At 38.2% G+C, this 27,811-nt stretch overlaps 1 protein-coding gene across 1 annotated transcript; it reads right to left on the reverse strand.

Annotated features, from left to right (window-relative positions):
- Positions 1–2,418: 2,418 nt before the first annotated feature.
- Positions 2,419–27,126, reverse strand: TSPAN3 (tetraspanin 3). The gene is made up of 7 exons (XM_052807600.1): positions 26,966–27,126; positions 14,830–15,021; positions 13,690–13,764; positions 9,951–10,052; positions 8,669–8,821; positions 8,332–8,415; positions 2,419–3,387 (listed from the first exon to the last, which is right to left on the reverse strand). Exons 1-7 carry the CDS (start codon positions 27,026–27,028, stop codon positions 3,295–3,297), a joined length of 762 nt encoding a protein of 253 aa, XP_052663560.1. The 5' UTR covers positions 27,029–27,126; the 3' UTR covers positions 2,419–3,294.
- Positions 27,127–27,811: the final 685 nt, after the last annotated feature.

Raw genomic sequence — 27,811 nt, forward strand, 5'->3', positions numbered from 1 at the left:
TTCAGCCAGAAGATGAGTAGAAGCTCTTCTCAGACACAAAACAGGCTTCTGGAAATGCATATACTTTAGTTCTAGGAGAAATCAAAGATCTTTAGCTAAAAGCAAGAAATATTGCTCACATGGACAGCAAGAAGCTCAGCATAAAGACACATTTAATACTAGTGTTTTAATATATTTACAGTGGAGTAAGTTCTCTCATATTCACCCAAATATACTGCTGTTCTATTACAAGCAAAGTTAAATGCTAAATAAGCAACAACTTCTATTTCAATAGCTACACAGAACAGCAATTCCATGAATAGGTGCAACAAACTACACCTGCATTTTTACAATCTATAATGCACGGTAACAGCATCCCCTTGACAAGCAGAACAACCTGTTTTGCTTTCATTGTTTAAAGCTTTTAATAGGACACAGATACATGAACTACAGGTAGATAAGCCTCACATTTGTCAACTGCCTTTAATATCAAACTGCCTCCTTTTCTACAGGACTTGGTATGAAGAAATTCTTCTCAAGTTCTACTGGGACCAAAGACTGAATTTCAGAAGCCTGCCAGATCAGTTTGCAGTTCTGGAATTTTAAGCAAAATGGATTTATAGCCAGTCCAAGGCTTTTAGTACTATGGTAGTATTCAACATTAACCAATCTAAACTATACTGAAGCAGTAACAAATATCTAAGCTGTCTGGCTTCTAATCACCTTCAGAATTCAGGAAGTCTACATAACTGCAAGTGATGACAATGTATGGTGGCAGAAATCAGTATTGTCTCAACGCCTACATTAGAACTTGCATATTCCTCCTTATTTGAGTATGAATCCCACTGCACTAATTAGCACACAACAACCCAAGCACATTTACGATACAGCATCATTCAAAGACTGTAACAAGTAAAACCAGTCAGCTCATACATTCATGTCTGACTACTAAGGAGATACCACTTGTTCCCAACTTCAGTGAGTCATACAAAATGCATTGTACTAGACCCTTGCAAGTTTGTGTGTTTTTGATTTTGTGGGTGTGGTTTTTTTTTTGTTTGTTTGTTTTTTAAACACACAACACCATAACTCTATCGACACATCCAAGAGCTACTGACAAATCATGCAATGCAAGGCGGCCACTGGTTCCGAGAAACAACTAATTCACAACACTTAAAAGTTTGGTTGGGCTTTGTTTAGATTGTTTTATGCCAAAAAAAAAGCTGTAAAATATTTATTGAACTGATTCAGAAAAAGCTTCCACATTCCTGCATGAATTCTCTGCATTTTCTAAAGCAAGCAGATACTTAGCCTGATCTACAAGCAAGTACTTGCTGCTATACTGTCAAGTCATCTCTGTTACAAACCCACATCTTCCAGCAAGATTAACAAGTACATGCACCATCATTTCTCCGTAACTATCCTCACTTCAGAGAGGTATGTTCAGGCTCTTGACCGTGAAGCTTCTTTCTGCCTTGTAGCTAGTAAGAGCTGACTACTTTTTGAAGCATCCTTAGCTTGCTTTTGTGCAACACAGAAGTCTGTTTTAAAACCTCCCCTGGTCTGATTCTTACAAGCCAGGGTCATCTCAATCTTATTAGTCTGGGATCTTATCAAGCATATCTACAATATGCAATATAACATGATGCAGATAATCCTTAAATTCGTCAACACTTCTGACAGTAGATTCTGTTAGCAGGCTTGCTACCACATCCAGGAAATTTAACGCCAGAGTCCCAGGAGACCTTTCAGGTTATTAGGCCACATACCATACTAAGAATGAAAACCTAACCCACCTTTAGGAATTAATATAGAATTCCAAAAAGTATATTTCTACAGCAGTGTAACAATTCTAAGAAACTTAAATCCCCCACAAGATATATTGGCCTTAAGAGACTACACGTATTAGAATTATGTTTTCCCAAGTGATGTTTCCTTGGGTATTTGAGAAAATTATGTTGATGTCAGTTTGGCTGAGCATGTCTACTTTGCATGATAAAGCACATAAGCAACTAGTAGAAATTCTGAACATTCCTGGCTTCTGCAAAGAACAAGGCAACTGAAGCCATGGAAAGCAGAGCAGTGACTAACCATCTGAATAACGTAAGACACATTAATGCATAATTAACATACAGCAGTTATAGTACAGCTATTCATCCCCCGCTGTTGAGAGGCAACAGATTCTTCCTTAATTGTATTCACACGATGTTAACTTTCCATCAAGTTCAACCAAGTTTGTTGTGCTGTGCTTATCTAGTATTGTTTCAGGTAAAAAGAACAAACATGATACAATCAAGATTCCACCAAACCTTAAATACAGATCTATTTAAGTGAAGCCACTTAAAACCAGTGCTTTCATACTAAAGCTTATGCTTCTAGCACACCAGGACTCCATTTGAACAAATAAAATGGAATCGTTTAAACAGAAAACAAGACATGTTTATAGGGAGGATATACAGAGATTTATTTAATCAGGTTTACTATTTACAGTTGAGATCACTTTCACATACTACTTTGCTACTCTACATGGCTACATTGTTTCCAAACCAATTTAAGATCTACAGTCTAACAGTTCACTCAACACATAAAACCGCTCTTCATAGAAAAATGAAATATTTCATTATAGAACAGTAGTGCATACATTATACTCCTGAAAAGCCAGCTTGTATTTTAAACCACTAGTGTTTGAAAGATTTGATCTCTGAAGGTCAAAACTGCAGTCACATGATCCTAAAATTTTGGTTAGGGTGTGGGGTTTTTTTTTTTTTTTTTTTTTTTTACAATTTTTATATATAAAGTGTACTGGACTTCACTTAAGTGTTTTTAAAAAGTGACACTGGCGAAGGGCAAGATTAAAATATTTTTTTCCTCAAATTAAATACAGCTGGCTTCCTTCGTACAACTTTGGCCAAAAGAGTTCCATGTAGTGAAGGTTTAATAAATCCTCTCTCTATATGCAAGAATCAGCCAGTTAATGCTTAGAGGTAATCTACCAAAGTAGGCACACATCCTTTGACTTTCATATCAACCAAATTACACTTAACTTGCAAATGGTTCTGAAATTAGAAAGTTACTAGTATACTAAAACATTTAGATACATGAATAGCTGGCTAAAACAGTGAAAGTCACAGGTAATTATATGGGTGTGTGTAAAGCTGAGCTGTTTTGCCCATCACCAGTGTACAGTACTGCTGTCCTCATCTGCGAAAGGTGTGCTTTGACTAAGCTTAGGGCAAGAAAGCTATTGCTGTAGACCTGGCCCATTCACCTTCCACAAAAACGAGATAGGATTGAACTGCGTGTTCGCATTCTCTTCTAGGCATAGGTTCCGCCAGTGATGAGAAGTTCGTAGGCAGGATCCCGACTCCTCCTACATAGTACTATACAGGCACACAACATGCCCAGAAGCTATGGAGAAAAAACAAGAAAACAAGCTGAGTACAAAGAAGGCACTTCCAAGAGATTTAACCTCAGCAAAGAAATTGTCAGCATGCTTTGCAAGACTGTAATTGTCCATAAGGTAAATGGCAACAAATGCACTGCTCTTGAAAAAGCTTCATTTCCTGCTGCAAAAAAGCAAGGGCCACGAATTCCAGCCTTATTTTCTTACAAGATTGTCTTGGACATCTTTAATGGAAGTTTTTTTTGTCAGCCAGTTGTATTCTGCCTCAACAATTCAGATAGAAGAAATTACTAATTTTATGAAAGGTACAGATTTAGATACTGTATCTAGTATGAAAAATCAAAGTGAAATTCAAATGCATTAGCCTCTAATTGCCATGATGAAAAAGAGCAAAACTTTAGAGTTTTATGAACCTACTTCACCGTTGAAACCTCTTTCAAATGCTCAATCCCTGTTAACATGTCATATTAGAAAGCTTAAGTCCAATGTGAATTATTCACTTCTAGACATTTTCCTGCTGTTAAAATTCACAGTACCATGACAGTTCTGGCAAGTTTGCCAGGAATTTAAGGTTTGATCACCTTGTATACATTTACAAGACTTAAATCAGGTGGATGTCATCATGGATGTAGGGCATGATATTTTAGAGAAGTTGCACATTTCCTGAAGATAGAATAAGATTGTACCTACTCAAAAAAAATCAGGTAGTGTTGTGTTCTATGGTCTACAGTAATTGGCAATAGCTTCTAGTACAGTAAGAGATTGTATCGATTTGGTCATATGCATAGAAGTTTATTCACAGATGCAAATATTTCATGAGGCTCCTGTCATAGCTCTGGATTATAAAGCATCACCCAGAAGGTAAATAAGTTTCTAAAAACACAAAACAAAAAACCCACCCCCAAAACCCCACCTTGAACAGAAAGCAAACAAGAATGAAATGGGTGAGCAGACAGCCAAATGTAAAGCTTCTTCACTCGTACAGCAAAAACCCAGTGAAACACAGCACCGGGCAAAAGGAGAATTACTTGCTTTTTGTTAATAAAGTCTGATGCAAAGATCACATGTGTAACAAGTTTTAAAACAACTAAATGATGGTACATTCAACATAGTACTCAAGTCTGCTGAAAGACTGAAGAGAGAATGCTTCAAAAATCCTAAGTCTAAATAAGCAGTGATTAAAAAGAGGCATGATGAAATTCTAGTATGAGCTTTTAATTTCTTAGAAAGGAACAAGCTGTAAAGATTAATAATATTCTTTGTCTGGGGTGCATTATCTGCTTCGGATCTATAGCAGAAAGCAGCTCAGGTTCAAAAAAGCATATGGAGAGTAACCTAGAGTATGGCACTTCAGCCTGTTGGCAAAACCAGCACCCTTCTTCACTTTCCATCAGTACTTGCGTGGTTCCAGTTCACAGATTAACTCCCAAATATACATTATATTCATGTCAGAATAAGAGAAAAAACAGAGTTACATGAGAGAATGCCTCCTCATGGACAGAGCCCTTCTAAGTGAGGAGATAATATCCACAGTTAAAAAACTCTTAAGTTAGACATGTGAGCTGTGACATGTGAGAGTTTATGGTAGTTGCCAGAGGCTACAGAACTCTGAAGAAGGCTTGCAGCCTGCAAGTACAGAAACTTCATCTTTTTCCCTGTTTGAAACAAAGATACAAGAGTGTGCCACAGAAAGACACCTCCTTTAGTCATTTGCTATAATTCTAGCCATGAATTTCAAATACATAAAAGCAGTTCCATCACATTTACAGTTATTCACACAAAGATAATCCTGGTCAATGACTCACTCAAGACATTAAATTTAAATAGAGTTGTGTAAAATCTTAAACAATCAGGTACTACAATAACTCGTGTAATCAACTTCTGAGTTACTATTTAAACCATTTATATCCTCTAGGAGGCCAGTGAGCATATTCCTAGAATTCACTGTAAACACGGAAGTAATCCCCGTATTTCAACTCTCTACAGAAATTGTTCAGTAAGTCATTTTTTAAAATACACTAGCAACTCTAAAACTTTTTCTAAGGCATTTGATTCTGTTTCTTTTCAGTTGCTACTTAACATTGTGAACAAAAATATTTTAGAAATCTGTATTGAGGAAGGATCCATGCATCCCCCTCTTCTTCAACTTTCAGAAAAGTTTAGACACATCTCCCACAGTCAGAAGGTTTGTTTTGGGGTTTGTGTGGTTTTCTTTTGTTTGTGGTTTTGTTTGTTTGTTTAAAATTTGCCTACTAGCAGTAACTATATTCCATTTGTTTTCACCAAACCCGTTTGCTTTTTTTTTTTTCCCTACAAAAAAGCTCACTGGCTGTATATATACACCAAGCTCGGTACCTTGTAAATGACCACTAACTATAAAAGCTATCTTTAAGAATGAACTCTGCAGCTCATCAAGCAGGACTTCTACTGCACTGTAATGCCTTTGCTCCCCTCAGTTTGCCTCCTATTTATTAACAGTTCTGTACTGTCACTGTGGTTGAGACCAGGGAATTACTGCACACTGGAAGATCCCCATGGTAACTGAAACATGAACATACCAAAAATTACTTCTATGCAGAAAAGACTAAGCTTTCCACAAATTCCAAGCCTTGCAAAAATTCTCCTCTTCTCAGTCTTTTCATTTTAAAGAAAGTACTGAAGGCTACATTTGTTGCATGTAAGCTATTAGAGGTAATAAACTTTGGACAGCCTTATTGCATAATGTATAAAATAACAGTTCAGAGTGGACTCTATGCAGTGAATATAGGAAAGGTAGTAAAATTCACAAAAATTTAAGAAAAACATAATTACTCCTCTAAGTTTACAGGACATGACCTAGGTTACAGGTCATTTGCCAAAGTTTACATTCTCACCTCCATTTCAATCAGCCCCCAGACTATTTTGCAGATAAATCAGGCTAAGTATGTACTTAAATTCTGTATTACAAGTCAGAGGACGTAACAACTTATATAACTAACAGAACAGTTTGAATATTGTTCAGTATCAACTTGAGTGAAACTAATGCCTTTTAAAAACATATAAATTTACAACCATTTGAACTGTGGAGCAAGTATACAAGAATATGACCTCTGATAAACTTAAATGTGATTACCACTCAGTGAGTGTTACTAGACAGAAATTTCAAGGGTATTCCCAACGTGCTGTATTCTATATTTATCTTTATTCTATTAATTTTCTAAACAGGTATCATGTAGCTTGTTTTAACTTTAAGCAAAAAGATTTCAAAATGCTATACTGCAGCAATAGCAAAGAAGTTTCTCTGACATTCTTATTTTCTTGACAAACTGTTTATACGGTATGTACTTTCTGCCAATGGCTTGATTACTGACACAGAGACAAATCAAAGAGCACCCACTGCAGAAGGGATACAACTAACATGCTTGCCTAGAATTGATGAGCCAGCAATAACAGAAGGATGCAAGCAGCCACATTTCCATTGCAAGCACGTGTCAGAAATTCTGGCCCAACCCCAGACAGGATTACAACCGTGCTGCATTTTGGGGCAGACCCGTTAATCAACCTCCAAACTCCAAAGTCAGGAATAATGCCGCCTCTTGGGATTTAGGTCACCCAGCCTCATAACATACATTTTTTTCCTACATAAAAAAATCTCCCACAGTAATCATGGTTGTGGTAAATACCTTCATTTACATTATACAAATGTATTTCAGTGTTCAAGGAGACTAAATATTGCTTTAACAGTTAGAGTTTTAAGAATGACAATTAAAAAAATACTTTCCTTCAGAAGACTGAGCACAGATCTCACCAAATTTGAAGTTCCATAGCTGAAGTAATCTGGTTCTGGACAGTTCAACATTATTACTATATATAGCATTATCTATGATTATATCCTTGTAGCATTGAAATAAAAATTTAACCATATTTTCGCAAGACTGTTTGCAAAGGATTATCTACCTTCAAACCTACAATACAGCTCAAAAGCTGCTTTTGAAAACAAAAATGCCTAAACCACCTGACTCAACAGGTACAATGTTTTCTGAATTCAAATGCTATTATGGGCACAAAAGTAACTTCAAAATTAGTTTTCAAGTCTCTTGGGATTCAGCACATGTACTACATTTCTCAGAGGCCACAACATTGGGACAGTCTGAAAATAGTGTGATGAATGTACTAAGCCTGCCAAATTGATGAGCATTCAAAATTCCAATTTTACAGATACGTTTAAAAGACAGTCCTAGTCTTTTTTTAAAAATCTAAATAAATACTGAGACACACATCAGTCTATTTCCTCAGTTACGTTTTATGACCAGGGTAACTGTAACAATTAAGGTTTATGTGGGAGACAGCCTGTCCTCAGTTTTAAGTAGGCAGGGTCTCTAGTTTAGAACCTCTTTTTTTGCTTAAGTCCAGAAACCAAGAAATCTTCAAGACAATGCAAAGCTCAGTTGAACAAGAGCAGAGCATGCTATCAAAACCCCTGGTGTATCTCCTGGGTGGTCTTGACATTATTTGTGTGCGATGAAGCACAGTTAAGCTGATGTACCTCTAAAATGGCATGTTTAAAACATGCCATGTTTTTAAAACATCAGTATAAGCTGTTGGAAATTAAATAGTGTGGAAATTCTTCAAGTGTTAAATGCCATCAGAGCACATTCATGATACTTCATACTTAAGATAATTGGTTTTCAAGAAATAATTTACCATTTACATTCTAGTAGATTACTGCATGTAATATTGACTGTTCAGCTATTTTCAAATCTAACAGAATATACATCCACATAGCAGTAGTTTTTAGACCATGCATGGTTGAAAAGTTCTGTGTTAGAGTGTTTAGATCCTTTTGACTGATGAGCATTTACCCCCCAAACCAAGTAGGGACTAAAGCTGTCACCATCCTGTGCATACCTGTAGTAACCTGGACAGCAGTTTCATCTGAGAAAGAGTTTACAGCTAAAGAATACTCTTACCTGAATAGCAGCAAATGCTAGTGCTGCCCAGATGACATACATCATGATCTCTTGAAGCTTCTTTACAACCAGAGCCTCACACCCCTGAAACAAGTAGACTTCTTATATATCCATCTGGCAACCACTTTTCGGCACACAAAAAACACCCCAAAAGCATCAAACAGGGCAGAAAGATAATCCAAACACTTAAAAAGTCATTACTTAGTATATCCCTATCATCTATTTATTTCCTGTTAAAGCAAATACACCCAAGACTTCATGCTCCCACTAAAAAGAAAATTAAACGATTGTCAGCAAAAGCACATGGCTACATAAGTTCATAGTTTGGCTGTCTTACCTCAGAATAAAGGTCCATTGGGCGGGTCAAACTGCCAGTACAATTGCTGAGGGCTGCTTTGCAACAGCTAAGTGGCACACTGTTATTTTTAGTTTGTTTGAACCAGACAGTAGTCTCCCAGTCTGTATAGTTATGGATCCCACAGCAGCGCAGCTGAAAAAACATGCAGGTAAAGAGCTAATGTGTTTATCAGTCAAGGAGTGGGATGAGAAAGCAATTCTAATTGCAATACCAAGAACACAAGTATATAAAGATTAGGCTACCTTTGTTACTTGAGTAACACATATTATTTGACAGTTACTTAAGCAAATCATAGACTGAGCGTATTGTAAAGGGACCTATAGCCTTAAATAATTTAAGATACTCCTTACAAAATACAGACTTGAAATTCCAGTTCTTGTGGCATATTTGACAACCCACTTTTCCCTCATGCCTCCCAGACAAGACAAAAGCTTTATTTTTGGCTTAGAACAGCTCTATCCTTAAAGCTTACAACAGATGCTTGAAAAAAACCCTTTGCTTTCTGGACATAGTTCTTGCTCTCCTCACAGAGCTGTGGTGCAGAATTAAAGTTCATTTCATATAATCGCATGCCTGTGTGGCCATGTAGAAGGCCTTCAGGAATGAACCAATTAAAAATAAATACAGTTCCATTCTGCTGAGAGCTCATACTCTGTTGCAGTGCTTGGAGTTGTCTTGTGTACAGTGCAGCCTCAAAGGTACTATGTAATTGTCAATTTACCAGCTTCTTCTCCTTTTTCCCTTTCAGGAGGGATTTTAAGCAAGGTATTAATTAGTAGTATGACTGATTTAAATGCATTAGACATTTAATATGTAAATATTAGACAACTTTTTATATTGATGCAATTGTAAGAATATTGAAAGCCCCTGAATCTTCCTTAAGTCTGATCGGTTCTTTTAGCCTCGAATCCACAAGCTTGCAACACTAGCCTTCAGCTAGAATCAAGAACTTCCTTCCTCCAGCACGTTCTAGATAAACCTGTGCAGACATGAGAACATTCTACAATGTTCCATTGCAGAAAGATAGGCAAGTACTAAATATTTGAATCCAAACAATGATTCATAGGTAGCCAATTACACAAAATGCATCTCCCCATCAACAATGCCATAATTCTACTAATTTTAACTGAGTTAAGCTATTTATTGACCAATCAGCTGTTTCCTAGATTTGTCAGAATGGAGGAAGATATGCTACACAAGTAGTAGAGCAACACAGCACCTGTGTTTTAAGGACACAAAGGACTGTGTCTCACAGTCTCACCTGCCTCTGTACATAGTCAATAGCACGACTGGCTGCATCAGGATTTGTCCCATTGTATCCATTATATACTTTCTGAATGCTGCGATCAACTTCATCCTCCACCTGTGAAGTATTAGGAAAGATCTGCATTAGCACACCAAGAGAAGTAGTACAGGTCTAGGTAAAATAATTTCACTTCCAATGATAGCAATTCAGGAAACCAAGGTAACTCCTTACCGTCTGAAATTAGCATACTTCAGTGGTACAGCTTCTCAAAATTCTAACTTGACTTTTGCAAAAATGTTGCTAGCTTGCAGCTAATGGACAAGAAAAAAACCCAAGCAGCTACCTTCCATGAGATTTTAGACAAAGTAGCTTTGCAATGTATCTCAGAAAGGAAACTGCTTTTATTATGACACTGTAGCAGACATTCCTGAAGTTAAAGGCTCTCCATTAGAGCATGCATTCACCTTTCCACTTCCTCCTAGTCCTTCAAAGTTCCAAACCAAAACCAGGATAACCATCTGGGTTAACTCATTCCATTTGGGACCACAAGGATGTAAGTCATACCAGCTGCTCTTCCCATTCTGACTGAAGCACAGGTAAAGTATCAAAGGTGAGGTCTTTTGGCAGACTATTCTACCCTACAGTGACCCAGCAGGCTGTTCAGTCCCAGTCCCCCCACACTTTCTGAGAAACATTGATGGCAGTACATTGTACATAGCAACAGCTACTGGAATAGCTCCTAAAGCTACTGCAGATGAGTCAAGCTGCTTAAGATGCTGTCAAGTACATGTGTTAGAAATGGATGACATCCAAGAATCATCACTTGTCCCCCAAAAGGCATCTTATAATGCCCATTTTGGAGAAAATATTACTAGAACCTTTTAGGCAATATGTTTCACTGTAAACTGTTGCTTACATGCACAGAAAGTTTGGTGTAGCTAAACGTTTGTACAATAGCAAGATTAGCTCTGAACTGATTTTTTTGTTTCCTATCACATTCAACCGGAATTATGTGCAAGGAATGTACTCTTAGGGCTGAGCATTAACTAAGCATGCATATTCTTCAGATTTGCAAGTTACAGTAAGAAGGTCTAGCCAACACACCACTCCCTTAAATGCTTAAAGGGAAGAATTTTCCGCAGCATAGCACAAGCTTCATTCCCCCCTATCCAAGAATGTCGGTTATCTTTACAAGTAAATCTGTATCAACACATATAGGAATAAAAGTCAGTTTAGCCTGCACAGGTAACTTGTTTCAGACTAGTTTAAAATCAATTGTTCAATAATGTAACTAATGTGATTTACAACTGTGATTCATATAAAAAAACTAGCTGTTTAATCTGTCATATAGGTTTTTAAATCATTTATTTCAGTGCTTGCTTGTATATAATTTGGCTTATGGTTCAATTAGGGCAACATTACGCCTGAAAGCAATGCAAATTACACACAATTACTGATGAGGACCAATGCTAGCAGATTTTGCAGCAGGTCAGTCAATCGCAGTATGACCTAGGCACGCTTCATGTTTTTCTGAAGGAGTAGGAGTCTGAATTGGATCCACACATGCAGGTTTACAGACGCATATGGGAACACTAAACAATTTTAAGATCAGTCATTGTATCTTAACTTAAAAGGGCACACTACCACTTTCTTGACACATTATATTCAGTCTCACTTGGTACCAACAGTTTTGATGAACAACTGCCATGACTTCAGCATTTCCTTTTGTTTGTAAAGTTTTGTTTGTAAGTTTGTACAGTTAACACTAAAGTAATTCTAACATGATTCAGGTCCCTTTTTAAAAAAAACCAAACAAACACCCCCCCCCCCGATGTATACATGCCACACCATGCCAGAAACAACAGAACAAAACTGGCAAAACACAGAACTGCCTTATTTATCCTGGCAAAAAAAAAATCAGAAATCTGAGCAGATTTCACCTCCCAGTTCACTGGTAATAAATTCTAAGTTATTTCTGACACTCCTGTTGCACTTGAAAACAATAGTTTAAGATGTTAAGTACTGCAGGGTAGTAGAAAACTGCCATTTTTACTAACGAACTTGTCTGTCCTTTCAAAAGATCCAAGATTTAGTTTTCAAATATGGAATCCCAACAAATGGCTTAATGTAAGACCATGTTGCCACCAAAAATAGACTACCTTCCCTCTTCCCCCAAGCTCTGACCCTGCATTAGCTACAGCTGTGAAACTGTACAGTAGCAAGACAAAAATGAGACAACAGGAACACACAGCTGGGACCAATCAAATTTTCAAGTGTTTCAAGTGTGTTATTTCAGATGGGCTAGGGAAGATCTATGCATCTGCTTTTATCTGCTCTGAATGCTCTTAACTGGAAAAGAGCAAGCCACTTTAAGACTGAACACAGAGAGAATAAGATGACCACAGCTTAGTCCAGATCAGATCCACAGTAATTCCTGAATAACTACACTGTAATACACTACACTTCTGCAAGTATTGGAGCAGAAGGCAACCATTCAAGTTAACATGTAAGAACTCAACATGTTTCCTGTTATCCAGAAATTGTACTGCTCTCCTCAGTTGCTTCCAAGGACTACTTCCACTACAAGCTTCCGAGTCCCAAATGATCTTCTCAGTGCACTGCCAAGACAGCAGAAATCAGATGTAGACCATGAGAAAAACACATCCTGAATTTAAGCGTCACTGATGGAGCATTTCTGTTGAAGCAACCTACTCTAACTGTTATTAAGCCAGATTAATAATGCGTAGGTTCAGGGTCCTCTCAATCGCTGCTTACTCGAGGCAGTCTTGCTTTGTAAACCAAGCAACAACTCCAGATTTTTACTTAATGGTTGTCTCACCATTTCTTCCAGGATAGGAGGAAAAAGCAAGCAGGAGAGACTACTGGACTAGTAAGACCTCGGTTGTTTATATAAACACAGAAGGCCGAAGAAAGGTAAATGGTGTTGTAGTTCAGCTTGCTATTAAGATATCACTGGAGTGTCCTATAATGTGATCATACTACACATCACAGCTAAACACACCTTTTCTGCTAATTTTTTGGCAAAATTTAGATGTAGACGTAACGAAAGCCACTGAAACGATGCAAGTTAGAAACTTCATTTCTTCAAACTACATTGTGATATCTCTAATGCCATGTGGTATATTTCTGCTACGTATTATGCTGCTAGAAACACAATTAATTTCATTTTTCTGGTCCTGTTTCTTAACTTCCAATAAACAAAGAGTAGAAGTCACAATTTCTTTAGCCATAACCCTTGTCAACAACCTGTATAAAGCTAGACAGTATACATTAACACATTCAATCTATTTGATTTTATTATTATGCAGTGTTAGTTTGTATACCAAAACACAAGACAACATTTAAGTTACTGCATATCAAACCAATATGCCCTATGTTCAAATATTGTGCAACCTAAATCATTCACAAAGTCAAAGCATAAATAAATTAGAAGACCATCTGGAAAATGGAAAGGTACCAATTACTATGTCTCCCCTCTGCTGTTCAACTGTTAATGATATATTCCAGCTAGTTTTTTGCCTCCGAGAAAGCCTTCTGCTTTGCTTTAAAGAATATTGTTGTTCTAAACTTTAAGATATTGATATCTCAAATTAACCCACTTGGAGGTTTGGTTTTACTCCCTTAACAAATACCCATTTACAGTTCTACAGAATCAAACACAGTAAAGACTACACCTCTGTATTTTGGTAACAGTTCACAACACACACATTTACTGAAATTGAGACGTTATTACCTTTGCTCTGTAGATGTAGCCAAGAACCACCACCACAACTTCAGTGATAAAAACCAAGAGCAGGATGATCACAAACTGTAAAATACAATCAAGAGTATTTGTGCAAATAGTTTTACCCATTTACTTCCTGAAAGTCTCCAGACAGATTTTGCTATTTAAAGTAATTTTTCAGGTAATGTTTTGATTTAACAGATAACTTAAAGCAGGCAATTAGGTTGATCAAATGAGTCCAGAATTAACTTCATTCAAGAAACTTCAGTGTTCATAGCTTCACCAAGTAATAAGCAGCTGCCCAGCCAGGCAAGTGCTGAGCATTAGGACTGAAAACACCATAATGGAGTGCTTTAATCAAGTGCTTCTTTCAATCTTCTTTCTGTTTGATAAATAGAAATGTCACATCAAAGAAGCTACCCAGACTGTTACTAAGAGTGGTAGATGGACTAGGGGAATGTTTCCTCAGTTTAAGCCCTGTAGCAACTGACAGAGACAGCAAGCTATGCATTTGTCTTGGTACATTTAAGAGCACTTTTAGGATAAACTGTTGAAGAAGTCTACACAGTATTCAACAAACTCCGCCCCCTGGACCCTGCAAAAAAAGTGCAGACAGTTTAAATGCTGGCACCTCTTCTCTCCTACCCAATTCTAAAGCTCAAATTACAGTTAAAATGCTTGGAAACACATGACAAAATACTGCAAACAAAGCATCTAAATTAAGCCATACAGAAAAATATTTAGGCATAACAACAACGCTCAGTTAATCTCGATGCAAGATAATTAAAACAAGAAGGCTCCTGGTTTACCTTTCTCTGTCCAATTTCAGCTTTTCAACCAGAACAGATAAAAGTGAGACATAAAAACTGCTATGACTTGATGATTTTTTTTTTTTTTTTTTTAGACAACCACAGTTCTAAAAAAGGTAAAACTGAGGAGCCTGCTGCTGCCAACACTGGCTAATTTAACACCATTATTCAGAACAGAAAATTGAAATAAAATGTTCATAACAAAATATAAGGGGAAAACATTTAAGGCCATAAAATAATATTAGAACAAACTTAGAAATTTTTTTAGAAGTCTATTAAAAGGTAAGGTGACCAAATATACAACAGCCAAACATCATCATATAAAAACTCTGCAACTTACCGTAGCAAGTCCACAGCGACTTTCTCGAATTGTGGCACAGCACCCAATAAGTCCAATAATAAAAAGAAGTGTTCCCACAGCTATGATAATAACTGCTGGAATTAGTGTGTAGACATCTTCAAAGAAGTGATCATAGTCATCATATGTGATGAACACATAGGCTCCCACGTAGCACAGTATGCCTGCTGCTGCCTACAAGAGACACAAGACCATGCTAAGTTTCTTTGAACAACAAACCCTCCTTTCGGCAAGGCTACTTTGCCTCAGAAATTATTTGTTTTTATATTTCAACATCTTTGATAGGTTATAGCATTTGTTGATTAGGAACATCTCAAATGGAGGCCAGCCAGTAGTTTTCAAACCACATTTCATCTAGGCAGATTTAGTTTTGACTACACTAGGGAAGTCTTCTGAGGCACATAGTCAAGAAGTGAGGGTAACCATGCTATGAGCACCAAAATCTTGCTCCCTGTTCTCAAGTACTTCCTTCCCATGCTGTCAACTAAACTTTCTACATAGTTTAACATGCACAAACTGTCTCATACTTTTGAGAACAGGATTCCAGCTCATCCAAGCAGCAAGTTATTTGCTATTCAACAGCTTTTCAGAACATGCATGCAGTTCTTTTATCTGCCATTATTTACCTACTACTTATTCTTCCATTTTGCTGATTCCTACCTATGATTTAATATTAGAACAGAATAGATACACACACTGCAAACTTTAACCTCTGCTATGGAAAGATGAACTGCTAGAAACAACAGCCTTTCTGAAGCATTCACAGCACTGGAAAAACTGATTTTAAATCAACAAAGCAGGTAGGAACAAATATAAAGCACCAATTATTAAAAGACAGAACCAAATACCTAGAGGCACATACCACAACACTTTTAAAAGTGACGTTCTCAGAAGGATTGTTGTGCAAAATGGTCTTTATTAAACAAAAAAATCACTTAAAGTTACTGCAAATAAGAGCTGTAGGATGGATCTGCCACTATATAGGTTTAAGACACCAAGACAAAGCACTCACATCATTCTGACATGACTTTACCTCCCTTACAGTTATAGGCATCCCAACACATCAATACCTTCATTAACTTTCAGCTGAGCAGACCTAGTGAAAGACAGACAGCTGTTGCATGACAAGCCAGCTAACATACATTTACTTCAAAATAAAGGGCTTTATCAATTTTTGCTTTACAAGTGTCTTTCATAACCATCTTCACACTTGCTGCAGAATGAAACAGTCCTGCTATATATTAAAATGAAGCACTTATGTTCAATTGATGTGCAATGATGGATAATATAATTTCAATATTTAAATGACATACTTTTCTGATGTCCCAATACAAGGCTAAGCTAAAACAATCCACTCAGAAGATGCAATGACTAAGCTATGACCTCGCAAATTTAATTTTGCTGTAAAGGGTAGTGTCCCCATTACAATCCAATCCATACCCCGGACACCAGAGTTCACTCAACTGGAATATTACACGTCAGCTTTCATCTGAGGAAGAATACTGCAGGCTGCCTCCGGCCCTCCTTTCCCACTCAGTGGCCTTGTAACTACCCCTATCCCTGAGCACTAGGTAGCACTGAGGAGAGCAGACGGATATAGCTAGTTCCAGTGTAATACAAGACTGGGTCATGCTATTGTAGAATCAAAGAATCAATTAATAATTCAGGCCAGGAGGGACCTCAGGAGATCATTTAGTCCAATTTCCTGCTCCAAGCAGGGTCAACATTGAATTCAGATTAGGTTGCTCAAGGCTTTGTCCAAAGTCTTGAAAAATCCAAGGATGGAGATTCCACAGCCTCCCTGGGCAACCTGTTTAGTGTGACACAGAACAAGACAAGCCATAAGACAACTGGTACCTAGTATTTCAGCACTGTTTGCTACTATGTACTGGATGTACTGCAATATCACTGCAACTACTTCCTATAAAGCAATGCTGCACAAACAGTACTAGAATAATACTTTACATATGGAATATCCCCTGCAGCACTTTGTTACAGAAACAATATGTCAAAGAAAAAGGTATTAAGAGCCAGCTCAAAAGTATCATCACTTCTGCATGGATTTGAACAATGCATTTCACCTCTCTTTCTGCAGTGAAGTGTGTACTCCACAGGAATCTTAAAAGCATTCAGGAGGCTCACATTCATCTAATAAAAGGTGCTATGTAGACACAACTGTAGTGAAACTGAAAATTCAGTAACAGTCAAAGACCAACAGCAAGACATCTTCTCCAGACAAGAAAATCTGAAGTGAACAAGCTATTAAAAAATCGCCCCTTTGCACAAAAGATGTTGAAATGCTAATCCAACTATACAAATCCTACCATGTTAGGTACAACATGGCAAAATGCAGACATACAATTTCTGTACACAAAGCAAAGATTCAAAGTAGTGTCACTGAACAATGGAATTACATTAACTGTTGCCTAGCAATGAAGCCTGTGAATGACAGGACAGTGATGTAATCTCCCATTTCTAAGAACTAAAATGCTTGTTAGAAATATGGTATATTGCAAGGTGGCAGATGAAAAAACACAGCTGTGGCTGGCATCAGGCACAGAAAATATACCACAAAACTGAAATCAGAACCATTTGTGATCCCCTTTGTCCTTCTCTGTTGTGTGAAATTTAAGTGGCTTCCTTCTTTTCTAAGAAAGATCTGGTTCATAAACTGCATGAGCACATACATTTAAAGAATGTATTTCAAACAAAATAAAAGTTTAACCTTTAAAAAAACCCTGTCTACAGGTGTTAGCTTTCCTTCCCTACTTCAAGCAGCACATGCATTTTAAGAAACTTTGCTCTTGCAGTTTTATGCCAGATGAGTCTGACAAGTACAGAGATTAAATACTGTCTCAAACTAAGGAAAGCCACACTCTGTGCTTGTTAAAAAAATTAGTATTTTGTTATGACTATTGGAAAGGTAGATTTTTCTTTAGATTTCTCAGATTAAAGCAGCCTGGTCCAAAGACTTCACCAAATCCTTTCCACACATGGTACTATAATGACTAATAGCCATGACAGCATTTGGCCTTAGGTTTTGCTTCTAAATAATGTTGTGGAACTGGTGTTTCTGTGGAAGAAGCTACAGAATTTTGGGAACAGCAGTGTGCATTCATATGTCTATAAACCTTGCACTAGAATCATGAGCAAGTTGAAGATAAAGACATTGCCTCTACTTGATGAAGTGACCAAACCCTTAAAAATTACTGCTATCTCTTCCTCAGAATCACTTCAAAAAGGAATGTGGGGGCAGAGGGGAGGTCCTAAAAGCAAAGGTGCCTGCTGGCACTTTCACAAGTTTTAAAAGCTATGAAGATTAAACTGTGATACACAGGAAAGGAGTTTTAACACTATTTTTGAACAGGTAAAAGACCTAGTCTATCACAGAACAATGAAAATGGCAACACTACCCAGTTAGCTTGAAATGCCTTCCCTTTTCCTTTCACATCATAACCACGGAATGCTTACTGTTTTCTTCAGCCTGCTCTAAACAAGGAATGGGGGAGGTCTCTAAATCAGTATTTTAGCTGGGATTAGGAAAGTGTTTTTGAAGCAATCCTTTTTGCTCATCTTTTGATGATTTTCCCTTACTAACCTCTGGTTTGCATCACTGAATATCTTAGGAGTGCATAACAAGACTCACTTTGGATGAAACTAAACCAGAAGATGAGTGCATTTACTGTGCTAACTGCTAACAGGTGTTCAGTCCAGGGGACCAGACTAGCTTGAGGTCCTTCCTTTTTCCCTCCCCTCAACTCAGCAGTTTCAACATTGAGTCCTCAGCACAAGTGGGTTTTGCTCCACCTCCACAGTACCATGTTATATGTTAATGTAAATAAAGCATACTGTGACAACAGATAAAGACAAAGAGCTAGTTTTACCTGTACAAAGTATGCAATCTACATTGATCAGTGATGCACCAGTTAAATGCACATTTATTGTGTGTTGCAACCTAAGAATAAAGTCAAAAACGTGCTTTTTAAGAGGAAAAAAAACCCGAAACACCAAAGCAGTACCATGTGCTTAAATAATTTGCTTCTCAAAAAGTAAATTATCTAGAGAAACTGAAATCTGCATCACAAGTAAAGACACAAGGATAATTAAAAAAAAAAATCACAAAATAATCCAAATCTCAACATTTATTATCCAGCAGAATAAACAGTAAATTTGCAAGTCCGAACTTGCTCAAGTCAAAGACATTTGACTAAAAAGCTATCACATTTACAATCATGCATTTCCTATCATTAAATGGAAGCCAAATATATGAACTGTGCACAGTTCAAATACGTCTTTGATAAACAGGGCTTGAAGGAAGAATTCTCCAACTTAATGTGCTCAAGGCTCTGAATAGATATTGCAGCAGTTCCTGAATCTGTGCCAGGTCACATGCATGCTCTAGGGAGATGACTGGTTATTCAGCATTCACACATCCTTTTAGAGTTGTTTGCATCTAACTTGCAGTACTGAACCTGAAGTGGCATACTCTTATTTTAGGATGAATTAACCTTTAAAAGACTGACAAGACAAGTACAGTCAATGAAGACAGTTTGTTGCAAAAGGCTTGAACAATTAGACATCCTTTTCATCAAAGGAAATTTTAAAAATACATAGGCCTCAGTTCAGAAAAAGCTTGATATTATTCCTTTGGCATGGGCCACTGAGGAGTTATTAAAAGCCAAACAAGTATGCAAAGAACTGGAAGGAAAACTGAAAGATCTAATGACACAATGATACATGTGATGATAAATATTACTCAAAGCATTATAGGAAAGCATATTTAAAATTTGGGGTTCTTGGAGCGAGTAAACTTCCCACCCCATCTTTGGGCTGGTATAATACAGCCTCTTAAGCCCATGCCTGTTTCACAAAGTCAGTTTTCACCTTTCACAGGCACTGAGGTATACAAAGCTACACACTGTCTAGATGCACCTTGAAACAGTTTCAGGTTTGGTGTTTTTTGTTGTTGTTGTGGGTGGATTTTTTGTTTGGTTGATTTTTTCTAAGTAGGCTGCAAACACACACCAAGAACTGTTTTCATGTTTTCAGTAATGCTCACACACTGCAGCAGTTTGAAAGCTAAAATTCTGGCTAGCTAAGATGATGACTGGTAAGTAAGATATTTAAACTACTTTTTGTGTTGATGATTTCTGTATCAACCATGGACACTGCAGCTCCATTTACAAATTAGTGCTTCCTTATACTACCTTACTAATGTTGCCCCCAAACATATCTGATGAAAACTTGTCCAAAGATTTTATATCTTTACAAAGCATTATCCTTCATGTTACTGTTGCCGTTTACCTTGCTATCGGATTTTCTTCACTTTGGGACCACAAGAGAACCCACAAAAAAGAGGTTTTGAAATTTTTTTTGGCACTCTTTCAATTAACTAGGCCAAAGAATAGTGTTTGTCCATTTAGAATCTGCATTTTATTCACTGTTTTAAGAAAAACACATACTCTCTGAACAAGAAAACTAAGGTAGCAGCAAAGTGTTGTATGTTAGCAGAAAACACACCTGATGTCCAATTAGGTAAGAGGAATATTCCACCTTTTTGGTAAGGACACCTACTTATAGATTCCTACTACTGCCAACTTTACCATTGCTGATTGGTAAATTTTGGTAGTAATACAGATAGCACTCTAAACCCAGTTATCGTTCATTCCACTACTAAAACATCTTTCATGAAAGGGATTGTAAAGTACACCTATGGTATATTCAGATAGACCATCTGTATCATCACCGATAAAAAGCAGCAAAAAAAAAAAAGTAAGAAAAAAAATCTTCCACACTAACAGTCCCTCATCTTTTCTGCCTGGATCCTGTCCTAGGACCATCTTCCCAGCCTGTGTATTTGTGTATTGCTTTTGTTATGTTAAACTTCAGTGTATCTTTGTTCTCACTGCCTTTCTAGTCTGACAATGTGCCTTTTTTTTTTTTTTTAAAGCAAGCATACACTCCAGGAGAGATTTTTGAGAGTCTACAGTTATATCAGTTTCATTCTTCATAACAGTTAATTTTCTCCATGCATACCAAAGCCTGAACATTTCCTACCCATAAGTAGGGACACTGGTATTGTGGTTTGCCACCCAATTTTTGGGCTTCTTGGAACAGTATATTAAAAAGCATTTTTTCCACACTACTCCATTATTTGACTTCAACTGTATGTCTCCGGTATTTTCAGTTTTCTCCAACACTGAAGTATTCATAGCCCGATTATTGTCAGACAGAGAAAGAGTTTTCCTGATCCGCTTCTTGAAGTTTTTTTTTCAGCTATCTGTCCTTCAAAATCTAGTTCCTCAGTTTTAACTTCAAAGGCCCTATAGGATATTTCAGCTGTTTATTTCTCTCACATTCTTTTGAGCACTTTGCTACTCCGTATGTCCCTCTTCACTCCCTTGGGAAACAAAACACACTCATACTTGACATTATTTTCTCTACTTGCTTAAATTGGTGCCCATCCACCTTAGAACCCAATGGTTTCCTGACACTCTTCTACTTTGTTCTCATCAGTAATAATTTAACTGGAACACTGAGCTATAACTGTCTTACAAAATCCTCTGGCAGAAGAAAACCAGCAATTCCATTCAACTTTGTAACATCATTAGAAATATTTTGAAGGCTAATAAACAAAGCCACATAAAATTCAAGTAAGCCTGACTGCTTTGTCTATACTAGCCAAATTCAATTCTGTAACAGTATGCATAGAAACCTCAACTTCAAATGCTTTTGCAGCTAAAGCAAAAGGCTGAGCTAGGCTGCCTTTGCATCTGGCATTACATATTTAAGTATCACTAATTGCAAGAGGCAGTGCACCAGCAGACTGAGTACTTCTTTTTTTTTTACTAGAAGAGATGTTAACAACATAGCCACTCGTTTACACCTATTTAGTCATCAGGGTTGTAACTCGACCTGGTGCTCCACTGTTTCCAGATTCCTTGCCCTGTGCCTCCATGCTAGGAAGTTTCACCAGGTAAAGCAATATTTCAAATACCATGTACTACTCAAAGCTATCACATGTAGCTTTGCAAGTTGTTTTTGCTTCTGTTAGGTATCTGCTCTACTTTTAAGCACAAGACCAGATGCAGAGAGTCATGAAAAATCTCAGACAAAGACTTGAAACTCATCCTGTGAAGAAACATAAATGATACTACCATGTTACTTAAAGGCAAATCGAAGCCTTACTGAATCAGGGCCTGGCCCATGTTTGCTACCTGAAAATTCGTGTCCAAATATTATAAGAAAAAAATCACTCAGTGAGGGCATGACACTTCAAGTTTTAAATCCTAATTTCCTTAATGCACAGGATTCCAAACCGTTACACAATCCTGCAAATACACTCACTTCACTACCATAGCAGCAGAAGCACGTAACATTCAACTACCACATGCAGAAGTGACTGTCCTTCAAGGCAAAAAAGGCTTCAGTTAAGTAATCCCCAGTAGGTAGCCTTTGGGATCATCTGCCAATTATAGTCTTTGATCACCAAAAAACTCTCAAGAAGTCTCTTCACTACCCCAGCTTTTAAAGTCCAGAAACTATTCTCAAACTCCCAGTAAAACAAAAAAATTATTTGGCTTATTCCTATGTGTAAGAGGAAGTGAGCTACTTTTCCTTCTACTGCTAAATTCCAATGAATTTTCCTGTTGCTGCATTTTCTTTATTCTTTTCTACCAGAAACCCAAACCACACTACATAAACAGATAGCTACAGCTTCTTCTAAGGATAGCACAGATAGTTCCTCTAAGATAATACTACATAATTTCTAATACTATGGCTACTGTACTGTGGTGAGCATGCGTAAGTTGTACAGTGAGCACAGAACTGTAGAAAGCATTCTTGCTGTACAAAACTGAAGCATTGAGATTTCTCTAAACAATCATACCAAAGAATGTTTTATAAAAGCTTAGTCAAGTGAACTGTAAAATCAATTACTTCAAGTCAGCTAAATAATTGCAAGAGCAAATTAGTTCACAACTACTGAGTTATAGAAGTATTGCAGAAGCAGAGTTCATTCCTTTCCTCAAGGAGGAGGACATAGAGGTGGAGAAAAAAAAAAAACTCAAAGCAAGCACAGGGTATTAGGTACTGTTTTAGCAGAGCAGGCTGTCAAAGTACATATATTCTTCAGGAATATAAAATAGACAGACTCCCTTTTCTGAAGTAAGGCTTTAAGCATCTCTGAATATTTTCTCCTTCTATCCTATATCCTAAACGTAAGCCTGAAAACATTTCCCTAGCATTTTTGTCTTTACCTCATTTCTCCAAACTGCTTTCAATGGAACTATGCAAGTCACCCAATGAAGCCTTAAATTAAGAGTTCACAAAAATACATTTGACAACAGTCTTCAGATATTTGTTCCAGGTAAACTCATTTCTTCCTCTTTCAAATCAATGCAGACTTGTACTTAAACAAAAGTTTTTTCTAAAAAACATGCTATTCTCAAATACTTTATGATCATCTTTTATTTGTAATTGGTCATCAAGTCAACATTTCATCAAGATATCAAAAAATATTTCTGATTATCAACTACTATTTTTTTGTGAGACTACAGTTTAATGTTTTCCTGTCATACCAGTCATTCTAATCTGTCCCCACTGAAAAAAACCCACGCCACATTCTATATCTTCAGACAGATTGGTCAACGTTGGGATTTCCACTCCACCAAAAATATTTCTGAGAATACAGGTACCAGAAGCTTCATTATTTTTATTTCTAAGATGTACAGTCTTTCACTTAACAATTACTTCCAATTACTTCCTTTCCTTAAAGAAAAGGACTTAGCATCATCTGAATGAAAATGAAGTCACTAGTTGACCAAATAGATCTTGTGCAAACTTAAGACAAGAAAGGTCAAGTGAAGGATTGTTTTTCCTTTGCTATTTATCATATCCACCCCAAAACGAATTCACAACAACAAAACACCAAGAAACATATTCATCTGGTCTGTGTTCCTCTGATCCTTCTAAGAAGGGCAAGTTTTAACTTATGCTTCTTATCAATGCATTTCTTTGTAAAGTACCTTTGAGCTTATGCACTCTTTGCCAAATTATCCAAAATTCAAATAAGTGTTTCATGCAAGATCTCTATCATGCTACTCTTGATGACTACTACTCATGCTGCTTTTTTCCTGCAGTACTTTGTTTTTAAGGCAATATATGTGTCTACAGTAGATGTACTTGATGCTGGACACCCCTGCAAATACAACTCAGCTAAACTGTCAAAGTACCACACCAAAAACTTGGGAAGGTGTGTAAAGTCCATCCAGTTTTCCATATGATAAACTAGCACCTGTCCTGCTGTGAAAGGAAGATAGTTTCTGCAGCCTACTTTCTCAAAAAAAAAAAAATCCTGTAGTATTTATTAACATGTAGGAATGTACAGTTAATATAAGAATTTAACAGGATGTAAAAAAAGTCTTCATGAGACTATACAGAAACAAGATGACTTTTTTGTACTGTGAACTAGAAAATTTGGTAAGTAGCACAAGACTTTTCAAAAGGAGACGAACTTGTAGAATCACTGGCAAACTGAGTGAAGTTTGGGTTATTAAAGTCAGCAGTCACAGATAATGAGTGGGTATGGTTATGACCTGTCAGCAAGCCTGATCTGCCTTTTTCAGAAGGCTTGAAAGAAATTTTTAAAAAAGAAAGAAGTTACATGCTAGACTACAGAATATAACAAAAACATCTCTGCTTTTTCTTCAGCAGCAGAAGTGATAATTTTCTGAACATCTAGCACTCATAAGACAGCTACCAAAGCACTCTGAACATTCACATCCTTGAACAAATTTGAGACCCATGGCGGGGCATGCGTGCGTGTGTGTGTTGTAATTCACTTTGATCAGCTACTCTTGCAGAACTTTCGATAGCAAACTATGCAGAAGCAACCTGCTATTACTACCGACAACCGTGAAGATGATGATCATACACAACATTTATATATGATAACCTATAGAGACACATTAAATTTATAAAAGCAATTAAATGAGGTTTCATAGTTACTTGACCAATTATAGGCAGTTATCTATTGTCAAGTCTCAGTGGAAACCTGGATGATCCAATTTTGATAATTAGAACTACAGAGGAATGACAAGCAAAAGATTTCTGTAACAGCACAGAAGCAATTACATTGTCAACAAGATGGGCAAATGTTAACATACACAGTCAGCTCAGTCAACAAATGAAACATGCTAGATCAAGAATTCTTCTTTCTCTTTTACCATTTAAAAATGAAGATATACTACTTCCGATGAAAGTATGTAGATTTCCTATTTTTAGGCTATAGCTTGCTAAAGAGAGGAAAAACATTGATTTTTGTAATTCTCACTTTGAGAAAGCCTGCCTCATTCTACATGCAGCTGATGAGCCATAAGGTTGTTCCAGCACAAGCAACTTATCTGCCAAAAAGCTATCAGCACAAGTTGACTTCTTAGGCTGGAGATGGTTTACAGAATATAGGATCAGTGACATTTTAATTTGACATGAACTACATGCTATCTAAATACAATCTGTCCATTTTAAATTCAGTCAAGTTTGTCACAAAAAAAGTCATTAAAAATTCTAAGTGCTAGATAAAGAAAAATTGTAAAGCGCTAAAGAAAAATCTACTTCAAGATGCCATTAAGAATGCAACTCAAACGTGCCCAGTCAAAAACTTTAAGTATGATGTAGCAGCTATTAAATAGCTTTTTTAATGCCATTTGCAACTATGCATGTAACAAAAAGCCACACCCAGCAAACCAGATTCCAAACAAATGGCTGTACTAAAAGGTTGATTTAACTACCTCATACTTCAAAGATAAAGAATGGAGCCTATACACCTCAGCCAAAATTACAGACTCCTAATATGCACCACTTAGTCAAATATGCCTCACATTTACTGGTCATCTCTCTGAACAGCTGTATACAGAAATCCTGGTGAGCCTGCACAGATATGCATTTCCCTGACCATGATTCATTTTTAGGCACCCATGAGAGGCATTCCTTTGTAAAAAATTAGACAACTATATTTATCTATCCTGTAACACTTATTAGATTTCAACATTAAATGATGTAGCTATATATACCCACATTTTTCTGTTCTACTATCTTGTTACCACTATTACTTTTTCAAAGCTGAAATCTTTGAACAGCTGGGACAACAGATCTTCTGTTCCTGGAGCTGGGATTAGAGGATGAGAAACACAGTAGTTAAATGCAGAAAAGGAGTTCTTAAAGTCTACAGAATATTCTTTGATTCCATTTAGTTAGATTTATATTGTTCTGACAGGCCAATTATTACAATGAATATAATGCCAAGCTACAGCCTGTATGTCCATCCTGGGAAAGGTCGTTTACAGCAATCCACTATTCCACCAACCCGCGTAAGCTTTTGTCTTACCGTCAGCATGACTGTAGTCGTGGGAGGTTTAAGCGACGCATAAATACTACAATACAACTGTGGTTACTAGAAGTGAAAAATAAGACTTGTTTTTGGACTCTTAAGTTATCTCTTCCTCTCTCTCCCTCTCCTAATTTTGTGTTAAAAATACAAGGAAGAAAACGGTGCTCCATACTTACCGCTAAGTATTTGGGACAGACGCCCTTAAATTAGGAGGCCAAAAACTAAATGGCCGTAACAGCTCTACAAAAATTAAACTGGCAGAAACCTGAAAATCTCAATAACGCCACTCAAGCTGTATTCAATTACACAAGCGTCTCTACCTCAAGATCTCTAATGCTCCTTAAAACCTTTATTGACAGGCTACTGAGGCAACAGATTCAGCTTCATCCACCTCCGAACTTTGGGGGGGTGGGCTGGGAAGGAAGGGACTGCGCCCACCACTGAAACACGGGGCCCCGCGAAGAGGCACAAGGCGACTGTTAAACAGAAAGCTTTTAAATACAAACTGAACCGGCGAGGCGGCGCTGGGGCTCCCAGCTGCTGCCGTACGTGAGCGAGGACCGGACAGCGGCGAGACGGCCCGGCCCGGGCCCGCAGCGCCCTCAGGGCCGGGCCTCGCGCCACGGCCGGCCCGGGCCCGAGCCCTCCCCTCACCGCACGGCTGAAGGAGAGACAGCCCCGCGCCCGGAGACCCCGACCCTCCCCATCCCCAGATGCCCCTGGACTCACCCAGAAGATAAGGTTAAGGAAGACCAGGACAGTTTTGGAGGAGGTGATGCCGCACTGCCCCATCGCGCCTGCCGCCGCCCCTCAGCCTCCTGCCGCGCCGCTCCCCTCAGCTCCGCTCCCCTCAGCTCCGCTCCGCCACCAGCCCCGCCCCACGTAACCCAGGCGAGCCCAGGCGGCGGCGCGGGGAGCCTAAGATGGTGGCCGTTTGTGTCACGTGGCGGGAGGGGGCGGAGGAACCTAAGATGGCGAACCGCACCCCCTTCAGGTGAACGGCAGCCTGGCCGCGCTGGCGCCCGGCGTGTGGCCCGCGCGTGCGGCCCTGAAGGGCGGCTGCGAAGGGCTTTCCTTCCCCTCCCTCAGGAGAGGGACGCGGTTTGGCAGCCTCCATGGTAGCTTAGCCTGGAGTGGTCAGCACTCCCGTCCTCAGAGATCCCCGTACCGCAGCTAATGACATCTCTCGGTAGAAGTTTAGATCGTGAGGGAAGAAGAAGCCCTACTCAGTTGCCCTCTGAGCAGTGGTTTGATGGCAGTGCTCCGTGCCTTCAGGAGGCTGAAGGGTGGTGTCAGGCAGGGGTGCTGGGGGCAAGAGCTGAGGCAAGTCCACAAAGAGCAGCCGCCTACGAGACATCTCTTCCAAAATGACAGCAAGGAGGATCTCGCTGGCCGGTTTGCTTTGCTAACCTGCTACCAGCAAAGGGTATAAGGTGGACGGTGTTGGACTGTGAGGAGATCTCTGGGTGCACTGATGGATTTTAAAGGAGAAACAGCCTGGCTCCCAGTGACTATGTTATCTGTGCACCAGGCACAGCAGGCAGGGAGAGCAAATGTTTAATGAGGAGAACAGCA

This window comes from Harpia harpyja, chromosome 14 (genome assembly GCF_026419915.1).
Source record: "Harpia harpyja isolate bHarHar1 chromosome 14, bHarHar1 primary haplotype, whole genome shotgun sequence".
Classification (NCBI taxonomy): domain Eukaryota; kingdom Metazoa; phylum Chordata; class Aves; order Accipitriformes; family Accipitridae; genus Harpia; species Harpia harpyja.